Genomic DNA, 25,531 nt, shown 5'->3' on the forward strand with positions numbered 1-25,531 from the left:
TTTATTCACTTGTCTTCCTTCCTCCTCTTCTTTTTTCTCCGCTCCTTTTTTCTTTCTTTCCCTTTTTTGGTTCATAAACTCCAACCCGGGGGATCGATCGCTGGCGCGCAGAGATGTAGGTCAAATGTCATCCAACCCTAACAAACGACGGCGGCATATGCACGTGCGCGTGCGTGCATGCACGTACGCGACGCTGCCGACGCCATAGAGTTAACTCTATGGCCGACGCATATATGCGCATATAGCGCGCGACGACGGCCGGCTGGCACGGCGCGGCCAAGCGCAAGCGCATACTTACGCGACGCGACCGGAATTAGTCGTTCCAAAGTTCGACGTCGCTCGAAAAAACGAGTCATTTTTTGCGCTTCTGCACTCTCAGTATTTTCGCAAGAACATTGTTTTTCATTGAAATGTCTTCTCCATGGAAGCAGTTAGAGCGTCGTCTACCTCCATTGCCCGGCAACTCATCACAGTCTGTCTTTGTATTGAATCGAAGTGAAGAAACGTTTGATTCCATTTCCACACGACCACAAACGCAGCCAGGCCCAGGAAGACCTCATTCGACACGGGATCGCTGGGAGACTGATCGCGGAAGGAAGGGTATGGCGTATCAAACCGGTAACAACATTCATAAATTTATCTGATTAAATAAATTAGCTCGTTTGCCAGGCATTGACTCACTAATTTTAGAATACAATACGGTAGGATGGGGGGGGGGGGGTCGAGTGTCCGGACACTTTATCTTTTTGAAGTCTTCTTTTTTTTTTGTCTGGATTACACTAAAAATATGAATTCATTTCTTGTAATACAACTTTGTATTTTGTTCTTTATCATATTTCTTAACATTTTGTACTAAAAATTGATGAAACTTCGCTGGTAAATTTTTCCAAATGAGATTCTAAAATTGATCGTCCGGACACACAACATGTCCGGATACACAACAACTGGGTATAGTCTAGGTAGGCCTAATATTACGTATGATGGGGGACCTAGTAAAGCTACGCACTTTGTTTTCAAACAATAAAAACTGTCCCAATTTTAATATTTCAACAAATTATATTTCACTAATTTGTGGCAAACATTCTAAAGTGAGTAAAGATCATTAACCAAGTAGAAAATATCACAAAACTCACTAATACGAAAATCCCGTCGTGTTTTTCGAACACCTCTTGATTTTGCCGCCCGATGTAGAAGGGGTCCTAGACTCCTAAACTAAGCTACGCACTCGATTTATCATGCAAAAAAATAGTATTTCCTGTGCCTCAATTTCTAAAATATATTCAAATTATTATAGGATAAAATGAAATTAAAGCGAATATAACTCCAAAGTTCCTAACAGTTGTTGGTTTTCTCTGCATTTAGAGATTTACTGCAGCCTCTCTAGAAAAAATTTAATAGGAATTGTTCATCACTCTGCAGTCACAGTTCGACACACAGAGTGCGCATTTGCCATTGAAAAATGCATGCGCGCGCGATGAGTGGTGCGTACGTAGCTTTAGGACCCGCGCAGTTTAGGACCCCCTACCATACCAAGTTGTTGTGTGTCCGGACGATCAATTTTTGAAAGTCACTTGGAAAAATTTCAAGCAAAGTTTCAAACTTTTATTAATTTCATAACAAACAAAATAGAATTATTTTTACAACTATTCATTAAATTCATATTTTTTTAGGGTAATCCAAAGACAAAAAAGAAGGCTTCAAAATATAGTGTCCAGACACCCGACCCCTCATCATATCTACAGTTGGGTAAAACTTTTCAAATTGAAATAGATCTAGATCTATAGGCCTACTATATCTGGATCTAGTCCTAGTAGACTAGATCTAGGCCTAATGTTAGGCCTACGTAGACAGGAATAACCATCGTTTCTGGGGATTTATTAACAATTCCTGGACTGGTTTCCGCTGAATGTTAGATCTCACGAACGTTACTGTTAACATTGATACATTGTATTTACGCAACGTCCCGGGGCTAGAGCCCAGGGGTCCGTTGCAGAAAGAGTTGCGTTTAAACGCAAGTCAAAAATCAAACGCAAGTCCCAAATGCGCGCTGTTGATTGGTTGAAAATCAAGTTGCGCATGATTTTTAGAGTTAAAATTGATTGCAACTCTTTCTGCAACGGGACACTGATCTATTAATTTCTAGTCAGAGCTAGGCCTTGATGATAGATTTACATTAGACTGTGTAGACTAGATCTAGATCTAAGTAAGTGTGGAGCGTTGTGGCCCAGTGTAGTGGATTAGTCTCCGGACTTTGAAACAGTGGGTCGTGGGTTCAGATCCCAGCCATGGCGTAATTTCCTTCAGCAAGAAACTGATCCACAATGTGCTGCACTCAACCCAGATGAGGTAAATTGGTACCGGTTGGAAGTAATTCCTCAAGAAGCCGTGTGCGCTGTGAACACCTAGCGTAGCCGGGTAATATAGGAGCACCTTGAGCACCTAACAAGGTGGATATGTGAACAATATATATACCCCATATTAAATAGGCACAAAGACCAAGTTAGATTCTAGATATACACCTAGATCAAATTCAGAAAGAGTGTCTTCATTGACTAATTTGTTCGAGACTAGAAATAGAATCTAGATATAAGAGCATTTATATTTTGAAAAATGTCTTAGAAATATTCACAGAAAACTGAAGGAACAATAATTTGAGACAACTGGTATACTTTTACTATAGTCTAAATCTAGTCTAGATCCAAATCAAACTCCATGGATGAAATCAAATATTAAGTCTCACTTTTATAATTTATAAGTATTGTATTCTTTCAGGGATTCTTACCACACCCAGAGAAGTAAAACGTTACCTGTCTGAAAACCCCTGGCTTGTTGAAGAGTTTGTAAAGGATAACTACAATCAGGAGGATGTACAGAGATGGTTCCTGAAAGAGGATAGGCCTAAAAATAAAGGTGGGTGATATACATGTAGTCCACTCAAATGAAAACTGATCCCAATTTTTTCCCCAAATGTGGGCAAATAACTAATGGATCTCATAAACATGATCATAAAATTCATTGTGTTGTCCTTATTTTGATACTTAATATGTTATACGGAATTCATGCCTCGAATGAGAATGAAGAGTTTGAAATTTTGATGTCAAAACTAAGTTGCACCACAAATTGGATCAAGATCTGTTAAGGGTACAATGGCCTTGGGTATAAGAGAGAGAGAGAGAGAGACAGACAGACAAAAGGAACACTGAAAGTAGTGAGGAGGGTTCAAGATGTGGAAAAGAAAAATTAAAAAGGATGAATATCTTGATGGGGTCAGAATAATAATGATAAGGATATAATATATTCTTCAATTCCATCCAAATGGTCTTTTCAATTATATCAGAATAAATCTGAAAGATTCATTAATGATGGATAAGGAATGTAATGTAAATATGTATGTGCTGTATTGATGGGTTATACTGCTTATATTCAGACAGATCATGCTTACGTCATGTGTGTCAACACAATACTGCAATCATTCATGGGGCACAGAATGTTATTACCTAGGCCTAAAGCCTTTTCCTATCCTTTCATTTTTTTACCAAAAGGGGAGAAAGAGAGACCGTCCTCAGTGAAAGAAGGAAACTTGCTGGTGAGTAAAGTGTTGATTCTGTAATAAAGTTGAATTTGAGTTGAATGTTAAGGATGAGTTCATATCTAATGAAGATAGGGTCCCTGTTTCATTAATCTTGTTATCAATGTCACAGTGCAGGTTACAGATATAAGCCACTGAATCGGCATTGTTTGATTAGCCAGTTGAGTAAATTGTAGATTATCATTATTTGTTGTGAAATCTCTGCCTTCAGCTTGCTATCTACTGTAGATATCGATTTCTTATTAAGTGATTTAATTTGAAAATTGGGTGTTTTGTTGTTGAGTCACTTAGTGACAGATCTAACCAGGTTCAATAGATATTCCATTTCAAGGGCCATATTGTTTGTGCCCAATGGTGTGACTGCCCTATTAAAGTATAATCTTCAATCTGTTATCAGACCCTGTTGCGTGTCATTACCATGATTACTGATATGCTGGGTTCCTGTTACATGCTAAAGCAATATTTTTTTTGTATCTTAGGTGAAATCGAATTATATGAACTCCTTTAGTTTAATACATTGTGGTTAGCCCAACCAATCTGGATGATGAAATATGAATAGAAGACAAGATGAATCAGAATAATGGGTGATTTTTAAACAATGTGGCGTTTCTGTTTTGGTAATGCTGTAAAGGTTTACAGTAGCCCTTGCATTATTTCATGGATCAGGGAAGCAAGGTATTAAATGACCTTTTCAAATTGTCATTTGGGGAACATCGAGGGCAGCATGGCAGTTGACATCAGACCCATCACCCATAAATGTACATCAGTCGCCTTCATCCCCTTTGTCAACTTGCCAACGCAAGCCAAATACAGAAAAACTAATCATCAAAGTAATTATATTGACAACATTGAAATCTCAGAAGCTGGAAACCATCATGCTCTCTTACTTCTAGAGGCTTTATAAAAAGTTAGTAATGAATAAAAAATGTTAATATTGTAAAATTCATTATCTTGAATCCTTGTAGTGTCCTAGCTCAGGAGATGATATCAAGACATTTCTGGTTGACATTGTTGAGAGAATAGAGGAACAAGATGGCATACCTGATGTTCTATATCAACTGTGCTCAAACATCTCAACGGGTGAATGAAGATCCAGCTTAGCGCAATCAGTTAATCTCATCTATGGAAGGCCAGCAATATAATTGTCTAGTTAGGGGGTTAGAAGGCGTTTCACAAAGAATTAAATCTGATTGAACATGACACTTAGATTCCCTATTGTGTTAATAAATAATGGATCAGTGCATTGGTTAGCTGTATTTAAATGTAACTTGTTTTGCAAAAGGCACTTGAACTAGTAGATAAAGCTAGGGAGTGTTTCATGACATGATTTGTCATCAGTTTTTCATGGAAACTGCTGCTGGATATATTGTTTCTAATAGATATTTCACTATCTACATGTAACTTATTTTTTGGACTGAAATGAAAAAGACAATAGAGCAAGTCTTTGAAAATCAAGGCCCTGTTAATAAAGCATAGTAATATGGCTTATTATTTTATAATAATGTGTATGTACATTCAACAGTAAGTAAAGGGCCTACATGTATAATGTATTGTACTGTTTATTCAACGTACACTGTTTTTAAAAGTATTTTCTTTATTTGTATATTTATAGCTGTGAAAGCTGATGAATTCTTTCTCTTCATGGTTGGTGCACAGGAGAATGTAAGTATATCATACTTTTGGTGGATAAAATGTGTCTTCATTATAATTGTTTGATCTTTTATTTATTTATATAAATTGTTTAAGTATTTATGAATTCATTTATTAAGCTCTTACATATTAATCAATTTGCATTTTATTTCAGTCATTTGGTGGATACTTCATATTGGTACAAAAAACATTGCCTTTGTTTTGATGATTGAAAACCTTCATAATTGAATCTAATCATTTACATATACATTGTGATGATCTTTCTATTTTGTAGAGCCTATATTTGTGCAGTGAGGGGGAAGACTGGTATGTATGAAGCTAACTAAAATTTGTCAGTAAACCCAATGGCCTGTATTCTGAACTCAGGTTTAAATCAAACCCTGGTTTAAAGTTGTGGTTTAACTATGGAAAGCCAATTAGGGCAAAAATCCCTAACAGGACACATCCAATTTATTAACTCATATGACACCCAAATTGTTCATAAATGTCTAGGAATGGTATTTTAAGTATCTTTCCTCATGATAGCAAAAGGAAACAAAATAGAAAACATAAGAAATATACAATATGAACAGATTTTTTTGGGCTTCCCATAATTTAAGCACAGACTTAGACCATGGTCTAAGTAAAAACCTGGCTTCAGAATACGGGCAAATAAAAATTGTGATGCTACTAGTATCATAGGCAGTATTACAAGAGAATATTTGATGTCAATTCAAAGTTCAGCTGCAAATTTACAAGTGATGAGATCAGTGCCAACTTAAGTTGCTTCAAGGAACTGACCAGCAGTCAATGTATTGTAAATTTGCAATTGATTACAAGACTTGTGATTGATTTTAGGACCTAACATTGACTGGCAATCAATTACAAGTTACTTGCAACACCCTATCAGTGTACGATAGACTTGTGCTGAAATGCAGTATCGTAGCAAAAATCATCCAGCAAATTACTATTAAGTAAGAAACAGACAAGTTGATTGATTGAAGCAAGAAAATCGAGATACCCTGCTCATTAACCATTTTATTTCCATAGTCCTATATGGATGGTTAAATGTTTGAAATTTAATATCATGTGAAAGTTTTAATATTTATGCTCAATGAAGTACACAACTTAAAATGCATAATATTCATTCTTTGGTGACACTGAAATTATTGTGCATTTCTTTATTTTAACAGTCAACTGGTCACTGCCAGCAGGCAACATTATTTTTAAAAAATTGTTATGAATCAGCCTCTACGACCTTGCAAAAGTTAGCATGACTTCTCCATAGACTTAATACTTCTGTTGTTTCAGGTTCTGTGATTGTGGGAATTCATTTGAAAGTTCAATCACATAGATTTGGTTAAAACCAACATGAACGTAACCATTGGTTGATTCTTTGTAGCATCCAGTTAATCCCTTTTGCTCCGATTGATCCGGGTACAAACATCGTTGCTCATGTAGCCTACAGCAGACAACCTGTATTTACAGAAGACATCTTAGGGGTGAGTCCTTGTATCTCTCAGCAGTGCATATTTCAATTCTTCATGGGCGTCCGGTAAATATGTAAAAAACGGGAAATATGATTTATAATTATTTTTTTTCAATAATTTTAGTTGTTTTTAACCTCAACAAGTGAAAATAAGTGCTCTGAAATAATTACAATCACAAAACTCATAGTAGAAACAAACAGATAAAATCCATACTGCATACATGTACATACCCAAACACATAGGATCTACATGTAAGTCCACACATAGGTACACAAACTCAAATTAGGTTCCTGGAAACTGAATAATCATATTAAAACATAAACAAATATTTCTCCCGGGGTTTACCTTTTCCCTTTAACCTTAAATCTCCCGGGGTATTTTGATTCTTGTCATTCCCAGGGGGGGCATAAGATCTCAGTCGCGGATTGCGCGATCACAACAAAAATTTGTATGATGGTAGAGAATGACGTAATCTACGCAGTTGCATTGGTAAATTTCACTGAATTCATATATTTTGTTTTTAATTTATTCATGAAATCATACTTTTTGCTCTGATTCACTAAATAAAGCTCCTAGAATGCTATTTTTTGGTGAAAATATTCTTTATAGCATTCCTAACAATTGTGAATGAAGAAAATTCTGGTACCAAGACCGATTTCTTATGTATTTTATTGTTTTTTAAATTTCTTATGTATTTCTTTGTTTTTTGTTTTTTCAATGGAAATCGTTCCAGACTTAATTCTGATCATAAACAAGGCCAAATTAAGTTTAATTATTAAAAAAGTAGAAATAATGATACATTTATGAATTTTGGCTAAATACACAATTTGCATTGGATTTGTACATGAATTCACGTTTTAGCAATTTAGGTCTGACATGCACTTACATAATTTTGCGTAATGAATAAAATGAATATAATAACAACATAATTGGCATACTTTAGCTACTGCATGTTTCATGGGAACAGTTTGTCATTCAAATTGATCAATCTTGGAGCACGCTCCATTGTTTCCCTTTACAATAGCTTCTCTTTTTAATCTGTCACAGTGAGATCAAGAAAATTTCAAAAGAACGTCTGGTGCACATTGAGATAAGGATATCCTCGATATACATGTATGACCTAGGAGATAGCAGAGATAGTGACATCAATGATGACAGAGAAATTGAAGAATCTAAATTAGATGTAGGCCTATATTTGGGATCTTTTAGTATTTTATTGTATTTTTTCCAGCATTTCATTATAACAGACATAGATAACACCCAAACACAAACATAAACACCCAAACAAACAAACACACACACACACACACTCACACACATGGTACACACCAGAGCAACCATGCTCGCCACCTTTCTTTTTATATTCAAAATTTGACAATCCCTATAGAAAACTTAGTGGAAAATTATATTTCCCGGTGAAAAGTGGTAAATACCGCTTATTTCCCGGCGTCCGGGAAATTAGCCTCCGAAGCGGGAAATATGCCAACCCTGGTATAAAATCTCAAATTTGGTATATGCATTTAATATGAATTTACAATTCCTACATGTTTACATCGGCCTTTATCATAGAGTAGAATAAGTCTGGGACAGGTTTTTGAAATTCTTTTCCATGGGCTGTTACTGTACCAGTACAGACATATCCAAACATGCTGCAGACCTAAAGAACATACAATGAAGAAATTGTATCTTTGAAAACATTTATGTATAATGAATGTAGAATGTAGTATTTTTCATGTGATTACATGTAGATGCTCAAGGCATTTCAGAGCAAATTTGAGGAAGAAAACAGGCATAACAGGACTTGTGAACTTAAAAAATTAATACATATCGGATTTCCATCAAAAAAGCAATGTACAGGTATGTTTTCAGTTTTCTCCTTAAGGTGGTCGCTGATGTTTGGGTTGACAAAGTCTGTGGAAAAGAATTCCACAAACTGCTTGTGTAAAGGCTAGTTAACCTATTAATTCCTTTAAAGCCAGAACTTGTAAAACATTAGAGGTTGAGAATCTTAAGGTTTGAAAGGATTGGTAGTTACATGTAGGTCTTCTGTAGGTATCTAGGGGAAAGTTTGAGCTTGAATTTCATGTATGACATTTGAATCTTTGATACATAATTTTTCAGCTTTTTCAAACGCAGATTGAATGAACATTATTCTTTATCACGTCTTATAATTCTTTCTGCCTTAACAAACATTTTAGGATGAGCGTTTTCCGTTGGGTACTGGCAGGGATGGTAGTCTTGCCAAGTCTGTCCTGAGTCTACCTCTAATACAACCTAATGGGGAAACTGTGGGTAAGTCAACCAGGAGCTTATCTTCATTTATTGATTTTATTTTGTTTTGAGATTACATTGTTTCATTTCTATTCAATCTTTATCATACAATTCAATAATAATAGAAATACAATCAGTCAGCAATGACAATAAGCATACAAATTTAGGTGAATCGATAGAAGAAAAGTCACAATAGAAAATTACCAGTTTAGAGACTTCAAAATTTGAATATTATAATTAATCTAGCCTAATAATATCAGGGCCCACTGGGAGAACAGTTTTCGGAACTGAAGTGGCTTCCCTCGGTAAATATACCTATGTTTTTTTTTTAATTAAAATATTAGAACCAGTAAGATTTTGACTAGAGAAATTTCAATGTGTGTAGGCCAGTTTAATATCAATCAATATGAATAACTTGTTCTACTTTCATACAGCTGTGATAGAATTGAGTCGTTATGTAGGTAGCACTCCATTTACACAAGAAGAAAAACAGGTATTTTATATTTTTTCTACATGTGTTTGCTATTTGTGATTGTCCAACCCAATACACCCCAAAATTATCCAAAATGAATTGTGAGATTTTCCTTGGCCTGTATTCTGAAGTCGGTTTAAATTAAACTCAGGTTTAAGGTTGTGGTTTAAGTATGGAAAGCTGATTGTTACATAAATCACTAACAGTAGATATATCATATATCAGCTCATTTGGTTCTCAAATCATTCATAATTGTCTAGGAAGTATAAATAGATGATTGTCTTCACCATTGATGAATCAAGAAAGAGCACAGTAAACGTAAGAAACATACAACGTAACAAAAAATTTGACACTTTTGGCTTCCCATAATTTTAGCACAGAGTTACACCATGGTCTAAGTTAAACCTGACTTCAGAATACGGGCCCATATGTATTGAAAAAGCAATTCCTAGGCTTTAAAATGACAGCTTGTCAAATCGATCAACAATAACACATACAATAACCCTACTAATAATTGAATGTGCAATAATTTCAGGGAGAGTTTCAGAGAATAAAAGTTTAAGGCTTGGAGTTCAGTCAAGCATGACATGCTGTGAATACTGCGCAATCATGGTGAAACTTCCAAAAATTGTTGTCAAAATAGTTGTATAGAAGAAAATTTTATACTCTTGCAAATAATGACGATAGATAGAACCTTGCCTGGCAACTTAATGTTGGTAATTTGAGGCAGAGGATCAGGGATGTATTGTACAATTTTGCCTCAAGGTTTCAATTGAGAGCACTTTTGTTTTTAATACTTGATCTGTGTCATGTTTGTGAGAAAGTGAGCATTTTGATGGCTGTTGAGTCACAATATGCGAAAGTGAATTCAATAAAAATGATAATAGTGATATGCCACATTCATATTGCTGGGATGTTTCTAATCACTGCATATAATAGATAATTTACTTAAGTTATCAATCAATCTATCAAATTGATTTTCTCACCATTAACACCTATGCAGATTGCAGGTACATACTTCACTTGGCTAGGCATAGCTTTGGACAAAGTTCAGGTATGTTTTGATTCTTTGAGTGTTTGCATGCAGCTAAAAAATAAATTCAATCTAGCATTGATAGGTCAACCTTCTTTTTGATATTAAAATGATTCAAAGTAATTCTTCATCCCAGATTATGCACATTGTGGTATATTTATGTCTTCTAGATGTGTTTCATCCCAAGAAGTTTGGCTGCTTCAAATTCACCTGTGTAACATCTAATGAAAATATTAGACAGTCTCTGAAGTTAAGTTTTGTTGAACCATAATTATGAGTGATTATAAGATGTACTACTTTTTTAAACACAGGAGTCAATTCTTACATTTTTACTTTTCAGTCTAGATAAATTTTCTACTTTAAACAAATTTGATTTTTCTCTGAATTTCAAATAGACAATTTCATTGTCTGAAACTGTTGTTAGAAAGTAGGTCCAATAACCTACCTTTCATTAAATAATGATAAAAAATGCACAAAATAACTAGGTAAAATTACACAAATTCATGTATTTTTATAAATACATGGATATTCTTACAATTCAGTTCTTTAAAAAATTAAACTTATCGTTGGTTATTAAATTTAATTGGCAATTTGAATATTGTACAGGTTTGCAATGGCCTCATGAAACAGAGGGAGTTTAATGACTTTCTTCTTGAAGTATCTAGGTAATAGGATGGGAGTTAAACAATCAGTTCAACGAGTTAAAACATTGTTAGTTTTATTTGAACTAGTTAATATTTGAAATTCAAGATGTTTTTATACATATTTTTGCCGTTCAATGTTTTTTTTCGCTTATACCCTTATTGTTCCTTATTTGTTAAGAGTTTGAACTTGTTAACACCATCTTTGTTCAACTTGTTCACTTTTTGATAGGGGAGCATTTCATGAAAGGTCTTGTCGGAATTTTATTTGACAAGCCCTGTTTTATCCAACAGTTACCATGGTAACAATGCCTCCCAGCCAATCAGAGTCAAGGAAAGGTGTCAGATCTGACAACTTATCGGGCAAAAATGTTTATGAAACGCTCCCCTGGTGGTGTTTCATAAAGCTGTTCTTAAGTTATGAATGAACTTACTAACAACTGGTGAACCTTTCTTGAGGTAAATGAGATACACCAGACTTTCAATGGTGTTGAATTAGTTTCTAAGTAAAAAGGATCACCAGTCCTTTGTAAAGTCACTTGTGACTTACAAACAACTTTATGGAACACTCGTCAATTGTGTGTACAAATATTGAAGTATGAACGTCCATTATTTACAGTGTAAGTTATAGTTATATCCTTTATAAAACTGCTGTAAACAAAGAACTAAACTAATGTAGTGTCTGGGTTCATATCCTAGATGCAACATGTTCATTCTGTTTTCTTATAAGTCCATTATTATCATAGATATAATTTTCAGTTATACTGCATTCTTAACACAATTTGTCAAGAAGCATAATATTTACACTATGCTTCAACACATTCTTAAAAGTTTAAGATTTCAGTGGCCATCACATTTTTCAAGACCTACAAATAACATTTTCTGATTTTTCTATGTACATAAAGACAAGCAGGACATTCATTGTGTAAAAGGGAATGCATTAGATTTTGGTTTTAATATTTCATCAACCTCATCAAAAGTCCTCAGTAAAAGTCTTCTTTATATTTTGATGAATTATGTAAATATTACCACAATGGAAATATAAAAAATTAATACTAGTAGGAGTGGGCTATAAATGGGTGATTTTTAGTTTTACTGTGGGAACAGTTTTTCTGTGTTCCTTTTACCTTATCTCAACATGAAATGACAATATTTTTTGTCTCGGGTCCGAGAAAAAAGTGTGCAGGACCAAAATCCAAATTGGCCGCCCAAACCCCCCAAAATCACAGTTTTGGCCACAACTTCTTTATTTGGTGGTCTTTTTCTCTGGTTTTGGTGTCTATTCATATTATTTAGGGGGCAGGCAATTTGTTTTTCCTATAATTAGCACTTTTAAACCATTATTTGTAGAGTTAAATGGCAATTATACCTAAATTTTTCAATTCTTATAGCCTTTTTTCAGCCAAATGTAGGTTTTATCATCCTGGAGTTCTTGGATATTAGATGGTATGAGGTCAACAATAGCAAGCAGCTTCATAGGGCTATATTGCTTTTATTCCTCAACTATGGGTTTTACGGATATTTGTGAAATATATCTTATTTTAAAAAAATGTTAATTATCCATAGGGGCAATACAGTATACAATGTACTGTTACTGTACATGTACATACTACACTGCATATTCCATGCATTGACCACCATGACATATGAAAAGCCTGTACATACATCTAAACTATAGTGTCATAGAAATAAGCTCTTAATGTTTAAAATTAGACTGTGAATTGTGAATTTGATTGCTTGTCAGCTGATGTACATGATGAAACCAGCAACGTTAATTGCACATAAAATATCACATATCATATAACGTACGTACATCACATATCTACATGTAGCCATATCTTCTTCATTTGGAGGCTTTTTTTACTTGGTTGTGGTGTCTAAATGGCCTATGCTTATGGGGTCAGGTAACTATATAATCAGGGTAACATTGATCAACAGCCAATCAGAACCAATGATTCCATGTATTAAAGTTACCATTAAGTTAACATAAAGGTAAATTTTTATGCAACGGGGCCCAGAATATCTACAGTGTAAATACCATGATGTGGGGTTAATGACCTTTCTCCGCCCCCTGAATTAGCATATTTGACATAACTTGTTCTCAGTTTGAGACAAAACATATCTTCAATTTCTGAGGCATCTAATTATAAACCTATGAGCTCATTTCTACATGTATAACACTATAGTTTATTCATGCCTTGTCATGGTGGCCAATGCATTTATGCAGTGCAGTATGTACAATACAATACATTGTATACTGTATAGCCCCTATGGATAATTAACATTTTTTTTTTTATTTAAGATATATTTTACAAATATCCGTAAAATCCATAGTAGAGGAATAAAAGCGATGTAGCTCTATGAAGCAGCTTGCTATTGTTGACCTCATACCATCTAATATCCAAGAACCCCAAGACGATAAAATCTAATTTTTGGCTGAAAAAGGGCTATAAAAGTTGAAAAATTTAGTTATAATTACCTTTTAACTCTACAAATAATGGTTTAAAAGTACTAATTATAGGAAAAACAAATTGCCTGCCCCCAAATACATATGAATAGACACTAAAACCAAAGAAAAAGACCACCAAATAAAGAAGTTGTGGCCAAAACTGTGATTTTGGGTGGTTTTGGCGGCCATTTTGGATTTTGGCTCAGCACACTTTTTTCTCGGACCCAAGAGAAAAATATTGTCATTTCATGCTGAGATACATTACAAGGAATAAAAAAAAACTGTTCCCATATTGAAATTACAAAAAAAGTATTTTTGACCCATGTATAGCCCACTCCTAATTACTAGTGTACTACAGTCTTCTATTTTGTGCATAAATCAGGGTATTATATAACAATAAATCATGAAAGCATTTGAAACATATATTCACATTAATATCTTTTGTTTATACATTTGTTTGCATGCTTGTGTTAGATTGATTTTTGTTAAATTAAGCAATCTTGATTACATACTCCATCTGAGGTGATATTGTGTTCCTACAAGCTTATTGGATTTTTTTTTTTTTTTTACTGTTGTTGGTGATAGTTCTGACCAAGCTAAAAGATTTGATTGCTTGCATGGTATTTCAAGGCACCATGCTTTTTGTTTTTTTCATTGATTTTTTTTCTTCTGCTGTCAAAATGTTGCAGGGTAATCTTTGATGACATTGTAGCAATTGATGACCTCAGCAAGCACATTATGGTGAGTTGGACCTGTTTTACAATTCAAATTATTAAATTAATTACAAATGCACATGTTCAGTTTCTATATTTTATTCTTTGTTGGAACATATTTATCAAAGTTTAAAAACAATACATGATAAAGCAGAACACAAAATTGAATCTTAGATTATATATGAAAAAGTAGAGATCAAAGTTGATGAAAAGAAAACAAAGAAAAACAAAATGATATAAATATTGTTCTATATAAAAAATAGTTAAAAAAAGACGTTATGAAGAATTTATGCATCTTTAATATTCTTTTCTGTTTACATTGTATGAATGACCAATGGCCTCTTGAATATAGGAGCACCTATACAAGGTGGATATGTGCGCAATATAAATACCCTATATTATTAAATTATGTTGTCTGCCCATTTACTATTTGATGTCAGCCCTTAACACGCCAGACAAAACTGAACTCTATGAACTTTTACAATATGTGTGATTATCAAGATTGCAAAGGAGATTCTAAATAGACTTTATCAAGTGGCTCATTGATTCAGGACATTTAACGTGCTGTTACCAAAACCCAGAGGGGGCACACATGCTCCATCTCTTTTTTGACAACTTTCAGAATTGTTTGTTATCCTTTTGTTTCTCAGATTTTTGACAGGAAAGTGCCTTTGATGGTTGTGACATTTCCCACCTTTTTTGCTTGTTAGCAAATTTTGCCCCTCCCCTGCCGATTTTGGTAATTATGGGATCCGTCCCTGCACTCACCTCCATACAGTTTTTGTGGCTTTTTCACTGACGTACAGTGTATTCTACAGGAAATTTTCAGCAGTAAATGACCATTCTTTCCTTGAATTGCTCTTTGTAACAGATGTTTGCTAAGAGTTTGGTGAGTGCAGACAGGTGTGCCCTCTTCTTGGTTGATAACAAGGCAGAAGAGCTGTATGCTGATCTATTTGATGATGGAATTGATAAGGATGGGAAACCAGTCTTCGTCAAGAGGAGCCAGATAAGGTCAGTTTGATATCTAGATCCCATATTTTCTACAATGTCTACTAGGTGATGGTCTAATTCTCAGATCATCTAACACCATTATGTATAAACCCACAGTTCAGCCTCCATTATGTGGTAATCATTTGTCTTGACTCCATTAACATATTGAAGTCTGTAATTCCCATAGGCTTTGTACAGGGATCACCTGGTTTCAGTAGGCAAGTGGTTAACCAGTCATATTTGGTAGTAGTAGTAGTAGTAAAATGGTATTTATTGGCAAAAACAACATATCGCAGCCCAAAGGCTGAATTACATGAAGTTTACAATTGTAATGTTAAAAAATTTGATTACACATCATTTTCACAATTCAATTACATAATATTACATAATTCTGAGCCTTGTGTCTATCTGTTTGTCTACATCACTTGTTTGGTTTTATTTTCATCTTGTTCCTACAAAAGGACTATGCCAGTCATGACCCAACAAGATAAGTGAGATAAGAATTTTTTTTAAAAATCAATTCCTGACATAGAAAGCTCTGCATCTGAGCAATAAAAGATTATGTAGCCTGTCATGCTTATTTACATATATTCATTTCAATTGCTTAGACACTTTTATTGCATTACACTTGGCCAAGGTAAAAAGTTGAATAATATAAAAGCCCAAGCATTTTTCAGACCAGAATAAATGAAAAGTGTTATTTATATTTTCTAAGTCAAATTTTTGCTCGAGTAAAACATATTTCTGTGTGTGTGTATTTGAGTTTTGTCAGATGTCTATCAATCAGATATGCGTCTGGGACTGACCTTTAATGTCACCATCCAAAAGACGTGACCAAGGCTCGAACCTCTGCATTAATCTGTAACTTCCCCACATAGCTTGCATTGCAGGCGTACGCCACAACGCCCAGTTTTCTGTGGCCCTAATGATTCAATGTAAGCAGTTTTACATGTACCTGTATCATTATGTACTTATATTTACAGTTACTATGCACTTTTCTCATGCTAGATTCCCAATAAGCCGAGGCATAGCAGGACATGTTGCTAAGACTGGCGATGTGGTCAATATTGTAGATGCGTACCAAGATCCGAGATTCAACAGGTTAATTACCATAAAATGGGCGATATGTGGCTTGGTGTTTATGAATACGGTTTGGTCAAAACTATCACCAACTACAACAGTAAAACCTGCAGTATTACTGGTGCGAGGTTGCTTTTTAGTTGAGGGTTTGATTGTGTCGTTAGGTAGCTTGTCAAAAGTCCATGCACCGTTCTTCATCGTTCTTCCCGCATCCGGGATTTCGCTTCGGCTTTCCCGCCCAACGTTCCCTTGTCTTCAAAGGAACGGCCGCCATCAAAGGCCCTTTAATGCCACCGTTCTTTTGTTCGTCTTTCCTGCAAGTCTTAATTTCTGTCGAAAGGCCGAAGAATCTATTCTAAATAGCTCCCTCTACGACCAAAACAAATGTGTGCCTTCATCATGTTCATATTGACTGTCGGATCGAGAGTTCGGGTCACTGTTCTGAACTGTGGTTCGCATCTATCGGGTGCATTCATAAAGCCACGGTAGCTTAAAAAAAAATCACGCATGTGTCAAAAATCGTTACTGATCTTTCGAATTTGCTGCAATAACCATGAAAACCTCTTTGTTTGCAATTGGAAGACAGTCAATTCATGTTTTAGGTGGGAAAATAAGATTCCACATATTTTCGTTTCGTAGGCCCAAGCCATTCGTAGAATTCACGTCGACTTGGAATATTAATTATTACTCGCATCTCAAACAGGTGTTGAGAACGCCCCCCCCCCAAAAAAAAACAGAAGGAAATAGAATGATAAAATAAATATGACCGGAACAGCTAGCTTAGCGCTATTAGGCATAGAAATATAAAAGATTTACAAAGATTTATTAGAAACTGTTTTAAATAGTTTTTTTCATATTTTTGACGGGCAACCATTTCCCCAGGATAACATATTGTCTCTTAATTTTCTTTATCTCCATGTTTTAAAGAAACGGGACCAAAAGGGATTGTGAAAAGAGGAAAAAGAAACTAAGAGGTCAAAGGGAGAGAAAAGGAAGGGGAAACAGAGAGAAATAAGAAAATAATATTGGGATGGAATAAGCATGATAAGAGGAAGGGTGAAAAAAATGGAGGAAATACAGTTGAAAGAGTGGACAAAACTCGGAAATTTGAGAGGGGTTCTCCCGATTTCTGCCTCTGCATCGAAATCAATATTCATGAGAAAGCAGAGTTGTGTCCTCGCAGAAACCGTGATCAAGTGGGGGTGAAATTATTTTATGACTTGCGTCTTCGGAATTAGAGTACGCATGCGCGTGGACTGGATATTTACAAAATTGTGGTCGTCTATTTCGAAAATAGTATGCCATGAATGAATCAGCATCCTCAAACTTCCTGTCACCCTTCTATCACTGGGGGATTTAGGGGGGGGGAGCCGCCCTTGCCCCCTTCCATTATGAGAGGCACAATTAGAATTTGTAATGCAAAATGCAGCCAAAACAGAAGAGTGCCCCCCCCTAAAAGCGGAACCTTTTTTCCCCCTGTCATGGATCCTCCCCTGACCTTTAGATATCATGTTGTATAGATCCGATTCTTGGTTGGATTTACATTTACAAAGGGCCCCCCCCCCCATTGGCGGAGCAAAAAAAAAGGAAAGAAAGAAAAAAGAGAGGAGAAAAAAAGAAGAGGAGGAAGGCGAGTGAATAAGATGATGCGAAGACTTATTAAATAACTTTAATAATCATTACGCCACTGGGACAACCAATTCAAAGAAATAATTAAATATCAACCTTGGGCGGCCGATCGGGAAAATATGGGTGAAAAAAAATCCCCCCCCCCTATTGGCGGAGGCTGGATCCGCCCCTGATTTAGATTTACATTTTATTCACCCTATCGATCCCCTCTCGGGGTATGAGAGTACAACATAAAAACAACATATTACAGACTAAAGTATAACTTCATTTAATTGGTTTAACGTATTAAACGTAATGTTCGGAATTGAAGATAAATACCAACTGTGGTAACGATCTGAAAATTTGTTCGATCAGAATCCAATGAAATTTACCAAAGAAGTGTTTGTATAAATGAAAAATATTTGCCAAATAGCCCTGTGAAAGAAAGTCGTAAAAGTGCTGAGAAATGAGCGATATAAGCACAGAATTCCATCAAATGTCAGGTATTTTCGAGGCAATGTTATAATACACTGTCCCACGTATGCTTTTCTGTTTTAGTGATCATCAGAATTATCGATATTGAGCGGCGATTTCATTATTCTACAAAGATAAGTGTATATTAATGTACTAGGTCTAGATTTATGATGAATATTTCGTATCGAAATCGTCATGTAATCATATTTGAAATTACGCCTGATACGTTGTGCTGTACATGGTCTATATCCTCCCATAGTTATCGATATCGTCATCACCGCTGTTACTATCGCAATCATCTTCATTTCTCTATTATAAGTATTATCTTCGTTAACATTTCTATTAATTCATTATAATTTTATCATCATAAATCGATAGGGTGGGAGAAGGAGGAGGAGAAGAATTACCAAGGAGAAGCAGACGTACATGTAGAATGGAGGAGCAGTAAAAAGGGATGAGATTAATAATGAGAGATGAGGAAGGATACGGAGAGGAAAAGGAAGATATAGAAAAAAGGAGACGCAAGAAGAAAAAGAAGAAGGACGAAGGAAAAGCAGTAGGAGACGTATAAGAAGGGCAGGTGGGCAGAAGAACAACAAGAAGAGAGGAGACGTAGAAAAAGGGGAGGAAGGAAAAGAAAGAAGCAGAAAAAAAGGATGAGGTGGAGAAAAAAAAGGATGAGATGGAGAAAAAAGAATAATGAAAGACGACAAAGGATATGAAGAAGAAAAAAGGATTTAAAAAAGGAGGAGTAAGAAGAGTAGATGAAGAAGGGAGTGAAGGATGAGAACAAGAAGAATGATAAGGTGGAAAAGAAGAATAACGACGGAGAAACAGAAGAAGTAGAAGAGGGGGGTGAGTTTGTTCTAAAGTAAAATCAATGTGAGTAGAATTAAATTAATGTTTTTATTCATATTGCACTTGCAGTGATTACATCATTACAATACTAGGATGCCATTATGTTCAATAATTTAAGCTTCAAAATTCGGTAATTCACGGGTGAAGATAAATTATGGGGCCGTAAGCTGCAGGGAGATATGTAGAGTGATATTAGCATTAGGTCTTTGCTCTAAAATAGATGGAATGTGATTATTTATTATTAATATTAGTTAGTACACTTACTGGCCTAAAAGCAAAAGCAAATAGGGCCATGATATAAGCTTCTCCATCAAGAGAATTGAACATTATTGACCTTTCAGGATTGCTTGGCATTGATACTCATCGAACTGTTCTTAGTCATTGCCCTGGCCTATGATCATGAAAAAGCAAGATCAGTCACCCGTATAGTAGAGAATCATTGACAATAGCATGCTCAGCGGGTCGCCACAGAAAACAATGGGAGAGCTAGAAGCTCACAGTCTTGAATTCCCCATATCCGCTGCCGTGATTATTGTCGTAATTTCAATAGATAAACCTACTTCAAAAGACCGTTGGCCCGCCCGATGGGGAATCTTTTGTAATAATGTAGTGTATTAAAGTATGTGTTTGCAGTAACTACCGCCCCGACTTCTGTTGTGCTATTTAAAAGATTTCTTTCACCATCATCGAGTAGCGATTAGCGTGTAAAATCGCATAAATTATCTCACAAAACGGATCTATTGTTCCTGATTACCAACATCACCATAATCATTACCATTATCTTTCATTTTTTTTAATAATAATAATAATAATAGCGGCATATTTACCCAGGGTAGCTACTTCAGTTCCGAAAACTGTTTTCCCAGAGGGCCCTGCTATTATTACCCCGGACTTATCATGTTTGTTATAAAAGGGTTTTCATATCATGATCCTGAAAGACATAGATTATATTTAGATTAAAAAGAAAGAGAATGGATGGTCATCTAATTATGGAAAAGATTTTGCGGGATGTCAAGTCCGATGCAGTATAAAAATGATTGCATATCGAGGTAGATGCGATTTTTATATCAACGATATCATCCCCCAGAGTCTATCAAGTTATGAGTTTGTGTGCATTTTAGCAAAATTGACATTTGTAATACGAGATTATTCTAATTTAGAGTGCTGTAACATCCGAACTGCATGCCATTCCTGCTACGTACGTTTTGAATTCATCAGATATTTCGATTTCTGGATGCATGTTATATCAGTTAAAGCGGTGTACGCCTGAATCATATTGATTGTCATTAACTTTATAAGAACGTCGATATACCAAAACAGAATTCATCAGGTTCTTTATCATTACAACAATGATATGAACTTATACACATATAGGCCTACGTCTTTTGCTTGATAGAACACTGACCCCCCCCCCCCCCCCCCTCCATTAGAGCGAGAACAATATTGTGCTCTCTCATTAATATTGATTTCGATAAGGAGATCGGGAAACGCACGCCATTAATAGTAATTTACATTATTTGTATACCACTTACAAGTGAAGCACAAAAATATGTATCTAAACGCTACGGAACAAATAGAAAGAGAGAATGAATTTCACTAAAATTTAAAGTATTTGCACAATTCACAGTAGGCTGTAAACGATAGGGGGCTTCACATGCGGAGGGAAAGGCTATTTAACCCCCCCCCCAAAAAAAAAAAAAGTTTTAACATTGACTTGAATTTCTCTCTTGAATCTGCTTGTTTAATACTTTCTATTAGATTGTTCCAGAGTTGGATCTATTTGCGGAGCAAAAACAAAACGGGGAAAGAAAGACGAAAAGAGGAAAAGAGTGGAGAAAAAACATAGGAGGAAAACGATTGAATAAATAAGATGAGGGGAAAACAATTAAAAAAAAATTATGTCATGTCATTATATAAAATTTTCGCTCCTGCTTCACGCTCGCATTGCCTTTTAGGTGATTTACACATATGGAACTCAAAATATCAAATTTTGAAATCAATATACATAACATATTTCAACTCGGAAATCGAACTTTGATTTTTAAAAAGTGTTCTGTAAAAATTTATTTTTTTATTGTCTGAATATCAACATTTTCTGCTCCCGCTGCACGCTCACACAATTTGATTTGTCAGGTACCTATTATTTTCCTGTATTCCATTTTAGTTATCAGAATATCCCTATTCATGTCAGATTGTAAAACATATTAGCTAGCGCTGCACGCTCGCATATTGATTGGTGAGTTATGAAAATTTCAATATTAATTATATTACAAACTAATTAAAATCTCCATTTTATGACAGTTTATCAACAATTTTCGGCTGGCGATTTGCGCGCACATTGATTGTTAAAAATATATCAACTCAGGCATCTTATTCATAATTACAAAAGTGCTTTTAATATATAATAATTGACAGATTTCGCGCTCTGATTAGGCTTATTAGATTAATTAATTAATTTATTGATAAATTGTCCCTTTTTCAGAATGGAATATCAAAAAGTTTCATCTCGCGATTTGATAAGAAGAGAAATAGGAAGACAGTCATAATTTTCACATGATGGAATATTGTTCTTAGAATATCCCGGCCCTATGTCAAAACTCAAAGTAATAATAATGAATCATATATGTTCCTTTTTAACTGTGATCCATATCCACTCACAATTCTACAAATCTCAAATTTTCCTCGCGCTCGCTTCGCTTGCTTAGTTATGTATTTACCTTTTTCATGATTACAAAGATTGCTTAGAACTTCTATTCTTCAGGTAGAAAAGTAAATATTTTCAGCTCACGCTTCGCGCTCGCATTATTTGATTGTTGAAATATGTAACGTTTTCATTTACAGATAATTAAAAGTAGCCGTTAACAGATTCTTTTTTATCAGAACGATCAATGCGTACTAAATTCATTCATCTCGTTTAGGATCACAAGCATTGCCAGAATGCTATTTTAGGACAAAATACATGAAATAAAAAATTAAAAATTAGCGCGCGCTTCGTGCTCGCACTATTTAGATTAGGCTTGTGAGCTTATTTTACATATATTTTTACATTTGATTTAAAAGAATAAAGCTTAAAAGTGACACTATTTGGTTTACATATTATGAAGGGCCTTCTCACATTCCAATTTTACCTTAAACGCAAGTATTTTATTTTCAAACGAAATCTATGAAAAGGGTGCAGTTAGGCTTTCATTTTGATTCCAAATAGTCTCATAATTGGGATTAGTAACTGTTGCAAACACGGTTTTCGAATAGAAGGCACATCGGGGAACATCAAAGTATCAAGACAGTCGCCCGCGCTGACAAAGTGATAATCTCCCCTTGACATACCCCTACCAATCAAGAGGTCATCTTTCTATTGAAATCCGCAACCCGTCAGACCACCTCTATGTTCAAGAATATACGTTAATCTCCCCAATCAAGAATGGGGTAATTTAAATCTACCTTGTCAATGCTGGGGTAAGCCGGTAAATACAGCTTGCAATGCGCTGGCCCATGTCATTTTCAACGTCCGGCTTTCGGGGAATTAAAATGAGCATCAACTGGGTAGTTTTCTTGTTCTCGTTTTGTCCCCATACTAGAACCTTGATTTTGTTTCTTTTCGTAATGTGCATTTTGATATGGTTTCCATTATATTTCTTAACATTTCGACATTTAATGTAGTTTAATGCTTGCCTTTATAAAGAGCAATATTACATAAAACCTATTTGGCGAAGCAGATTATAACATAACGTTCGACTGATATTTTATCAACACATTTTTGATTAACCATGTAACTTCCCTCTTTATAGGTCTACTCTTAATGTGAACATTTGAGTTATATTTATTGCCTACCAACTCTCTGTTTACCAGGCTAAAGTGAAGGTCCTCATTTGTGTATGAACGACATGTTCTCATTAAAATACATGTTGTGAGTTTCAAATAAAGGGGGCACACTTGTGTAAAAATGGCATATTTACATTAACAAATTTGATAAAGGCTCTCAAGGGGGGGGGAGGGGCACACGGACCAGATGATCCCCCCCGGGATTCACTACATAACTGTACCCTCTGATGTGCAGAATATAGACCATCGTATAGACCCACTGACTTCTTTTAGTAGAGGTCACAAAATAGACCACAATACTTTTGAGAGCCCAACTATTGTTCAAAATAAATACGGCGCTGATTGGATTGTATTGTGTTACTCCGGCAGGATCCGCACCAGCATGCACTCCATTCTTGTTGATCTAGTATGCTAAATACCTCGGTCACATTTGTTCTAAGGCGAGTCGAAAACAGTCATTTTAACAGTTTTTGGACCTGCTAAATATAGGTTTTAATAAAATTAATAAAACGGCTGTTTTCGACTCGCTGTATGGCCGCCGTAGAGCAAATGTGACCGAGGTATTACCATTTTCTGTACGTTAATTTATTTTTTGGTGCATATTTAAAATTATCAAAAAAATGTGAAAGCGTAACTTTTGAAAATATACACCCCACTGAACTACGCACACCGATACAAGGACACAACGATATCCAGATCAGTGACCAGAGATCGCTCGTTTAATAGTTTGCCTAAGACGTCGATATTGTGGACATAGAGGGCGCTCATGCAGAAACATCTAATCGGAGAGCCAACCGGGGGGTGTCAAAAGAAAAGATAAAAGCGCACGCTTCCGTTTTCGCTGCAAAAGGGAACGCTGTCGTCTTAAATGGCAAGAGCACTGACCCGTAGGAAAGAAAAATGGACAATGGCACGCTGAGCGGGTTCGCCGCAGAATATAAAGGTAAAAACGCACGCACACCTTTGACAAGCCGCCTTAGTGTTGGTCCTAAACTAGCACCAACTACAACACCAATCCTGCAGTAATGCTGGTGCTGGGGTAGATGTCATGTTTGGTGTTTAAAGGTAGTGTTGGGTCAAATCTTTATAGCAGTAGCCGCATCACCACAATTGAAGTAAAACTGGTGATTTTCATGTTTAAAGTTTGTGTTAGTGTTAGGTCAAAACTGTATAGCACCAGCCACAGCACCACAATTGCATCAATGCTTGTGCTGGAGTTTAATCATGTTTGGTGTTTAAACTTGATGTTGGTATTGGACTGACACAAATACTAGCCACAAAACGAAACATGCAATGAGACTGCTTCTGGGAAGATTATCACAAAGCATTGAACTGTGTTGTATTACACTCACACAGAGTGTAATAGATAGGTTGCTGGTTAACACCATTTCAAACACCGAAGCTTGAAGTCTCTCCACCCATGTAGTGAGGGCAGAATGGAGAGGATTTCATTGCAGTGATTTCTCTGAAGTAAAATCTTTGAAGAAACTGGGGTTCCGGTTATGAAATGTTTTGGGGATTGCACAACAATGGAAAAAGTTTATCAGTGGATTCTGGTTGGCATTGAGGGCTAATGTTAGACTATGTGTATGAAAGTTTAATGTTTATAGAAGATTGTCAAGGCTCATTGATACTATTACAAACAAAGTTAAATCAATTTTTGTGTACTGTATGAACTACATAGTCAATATGAATGAGACAAAAATAAACCAGACAAATAGTGGAAAAAAAAGTTTGTCACTCGGCTGCAAGATTCTGTCAATTTCATTCTTACGGAGTAATAGCAATATATGTTGCAGGTTGGCTGTAAAACTCCCCCCCAAAAGCTTCCATATGAGACGTGGCTTACCAGTAGATCATCTCTTTTTACATAAGTGGGCGAGATCTGTCACTATGTGTGACCACTAAAAATTGGATTAGAACTTAGAGTGACCTTCACCAATATTACTATATTTTTACTGTTATCCAGGGATGTGGATGTGCAGACCGGCTATGCCACTCGGTCCATCCTATGCATGCCTATCATCAGCCATGGTCTCGTCATTGGCGTCGTCCAGATGATCAACAAGATGGGTCAAGATGGCCAAACTGCTGCCTTTGATCAGACCGATGAGAGTAACTTCAAGATGTTTGCCATGTACTGTGCTCTAGCTCTACACTATTCTAGGGTAGGTTCACTATAGGGATTCTTGAAGACATTACAGAATGGGGTCAGGGTGGAGGGAGAGATTAGTCTGGACGGTCAGATCACTGCCTTTGATCAAACCGATGAGAGTAACTTCAAGATGTTTGCCATGTACTGTGCTCTAGCTCTACACTATTCTAGGGTAGGTTCACTATAGGGATTCTTGAAGACATTACGGAATGGGGTCAGGGTGGAGGGAGAGATTAGTCTGGACGGTCAGATCA

General features: G+C 35.7%; 1 protein-coding gene across 1 annotated transcript in view; it reads left to right on the forward strand.

Annotated features, from left to right (window-relative positions):
* Positions 1-286: 286 nt before the first annotated feature.
* LOC121413056 (cAMP and cAMP-inhibited cGMP 3',5'-cyclic phosphodiesterase 10A-like) overlaps positions 287-25,531 on the forward strand; it is a 39,591-nt gene continuing 14,346 nt past the window's right edge. The window contains exons 1-15 of the mRNA XM_041605818.1: positions 287-618; positions 2,773-2,910; positions 3,543-3,586; positions 4,555-4,669; positions 5,202-5,251; positions 5,514-5,545; positions 6,621-6,720; positions 8,907-9,000; positions 9,414-9,472; positions 10,455-10,505; positions 11,091-11,149; positions 14,264-14,315; positions 15,159-15,301; positions 16,289-16,381; positions 25,092-25,290. Coding sequence (XP_041461752.1) covers positions 411-618; positions 2,773-2,910; positions 3,543-3,586; positions 4,555-4,669; positions 5,202-5,251; positions 5,514-5,545; positions 6,621-6,720; positions 8,907-9,000; positions 9,414-9,472; positions 10,455-10,505; positions 11,091-11,149; positions 14,264-14,315; positions 15,159-15,301; positions 16,289-16,381; positions 25,092-25,290 — 1,437 coding nt within the window. The 5' untranslated portion in view covers positions 287-410. The remainder of the gene's footprint in view (positions 619-2,772; positions 2,911-3,542; positions 3,587-4,554; positions 4,670-5,201; positions 5,252-5,513; positions 5,546-6,620; positions 6,721-8,906; positions 9,001-9,413; positions 9,473-10,454; positions 10,506-11,090; positions 11,150-14,263; positions 14,316-15,158; positions 15,302-16,288; positions 16,382-25,091; positions 25,291-25,531) is intronic.

The sequence above is a fragment of the Lytechinus variegatus genome, chromosome 4, assembly GCF_018143015.1.
Source record: "Lytechinus variegatus isolate NC3 chromosome 4, Lvar_3.0, whole genome shotgun sequence".
Classification (NCBI taxonomy): Eukaryota; Metazoa; Echinodermata; class Echinoidea; order Temnopleuroida; family Toxopneustidae; genus Lytechinus; species Lytechinus variegatus.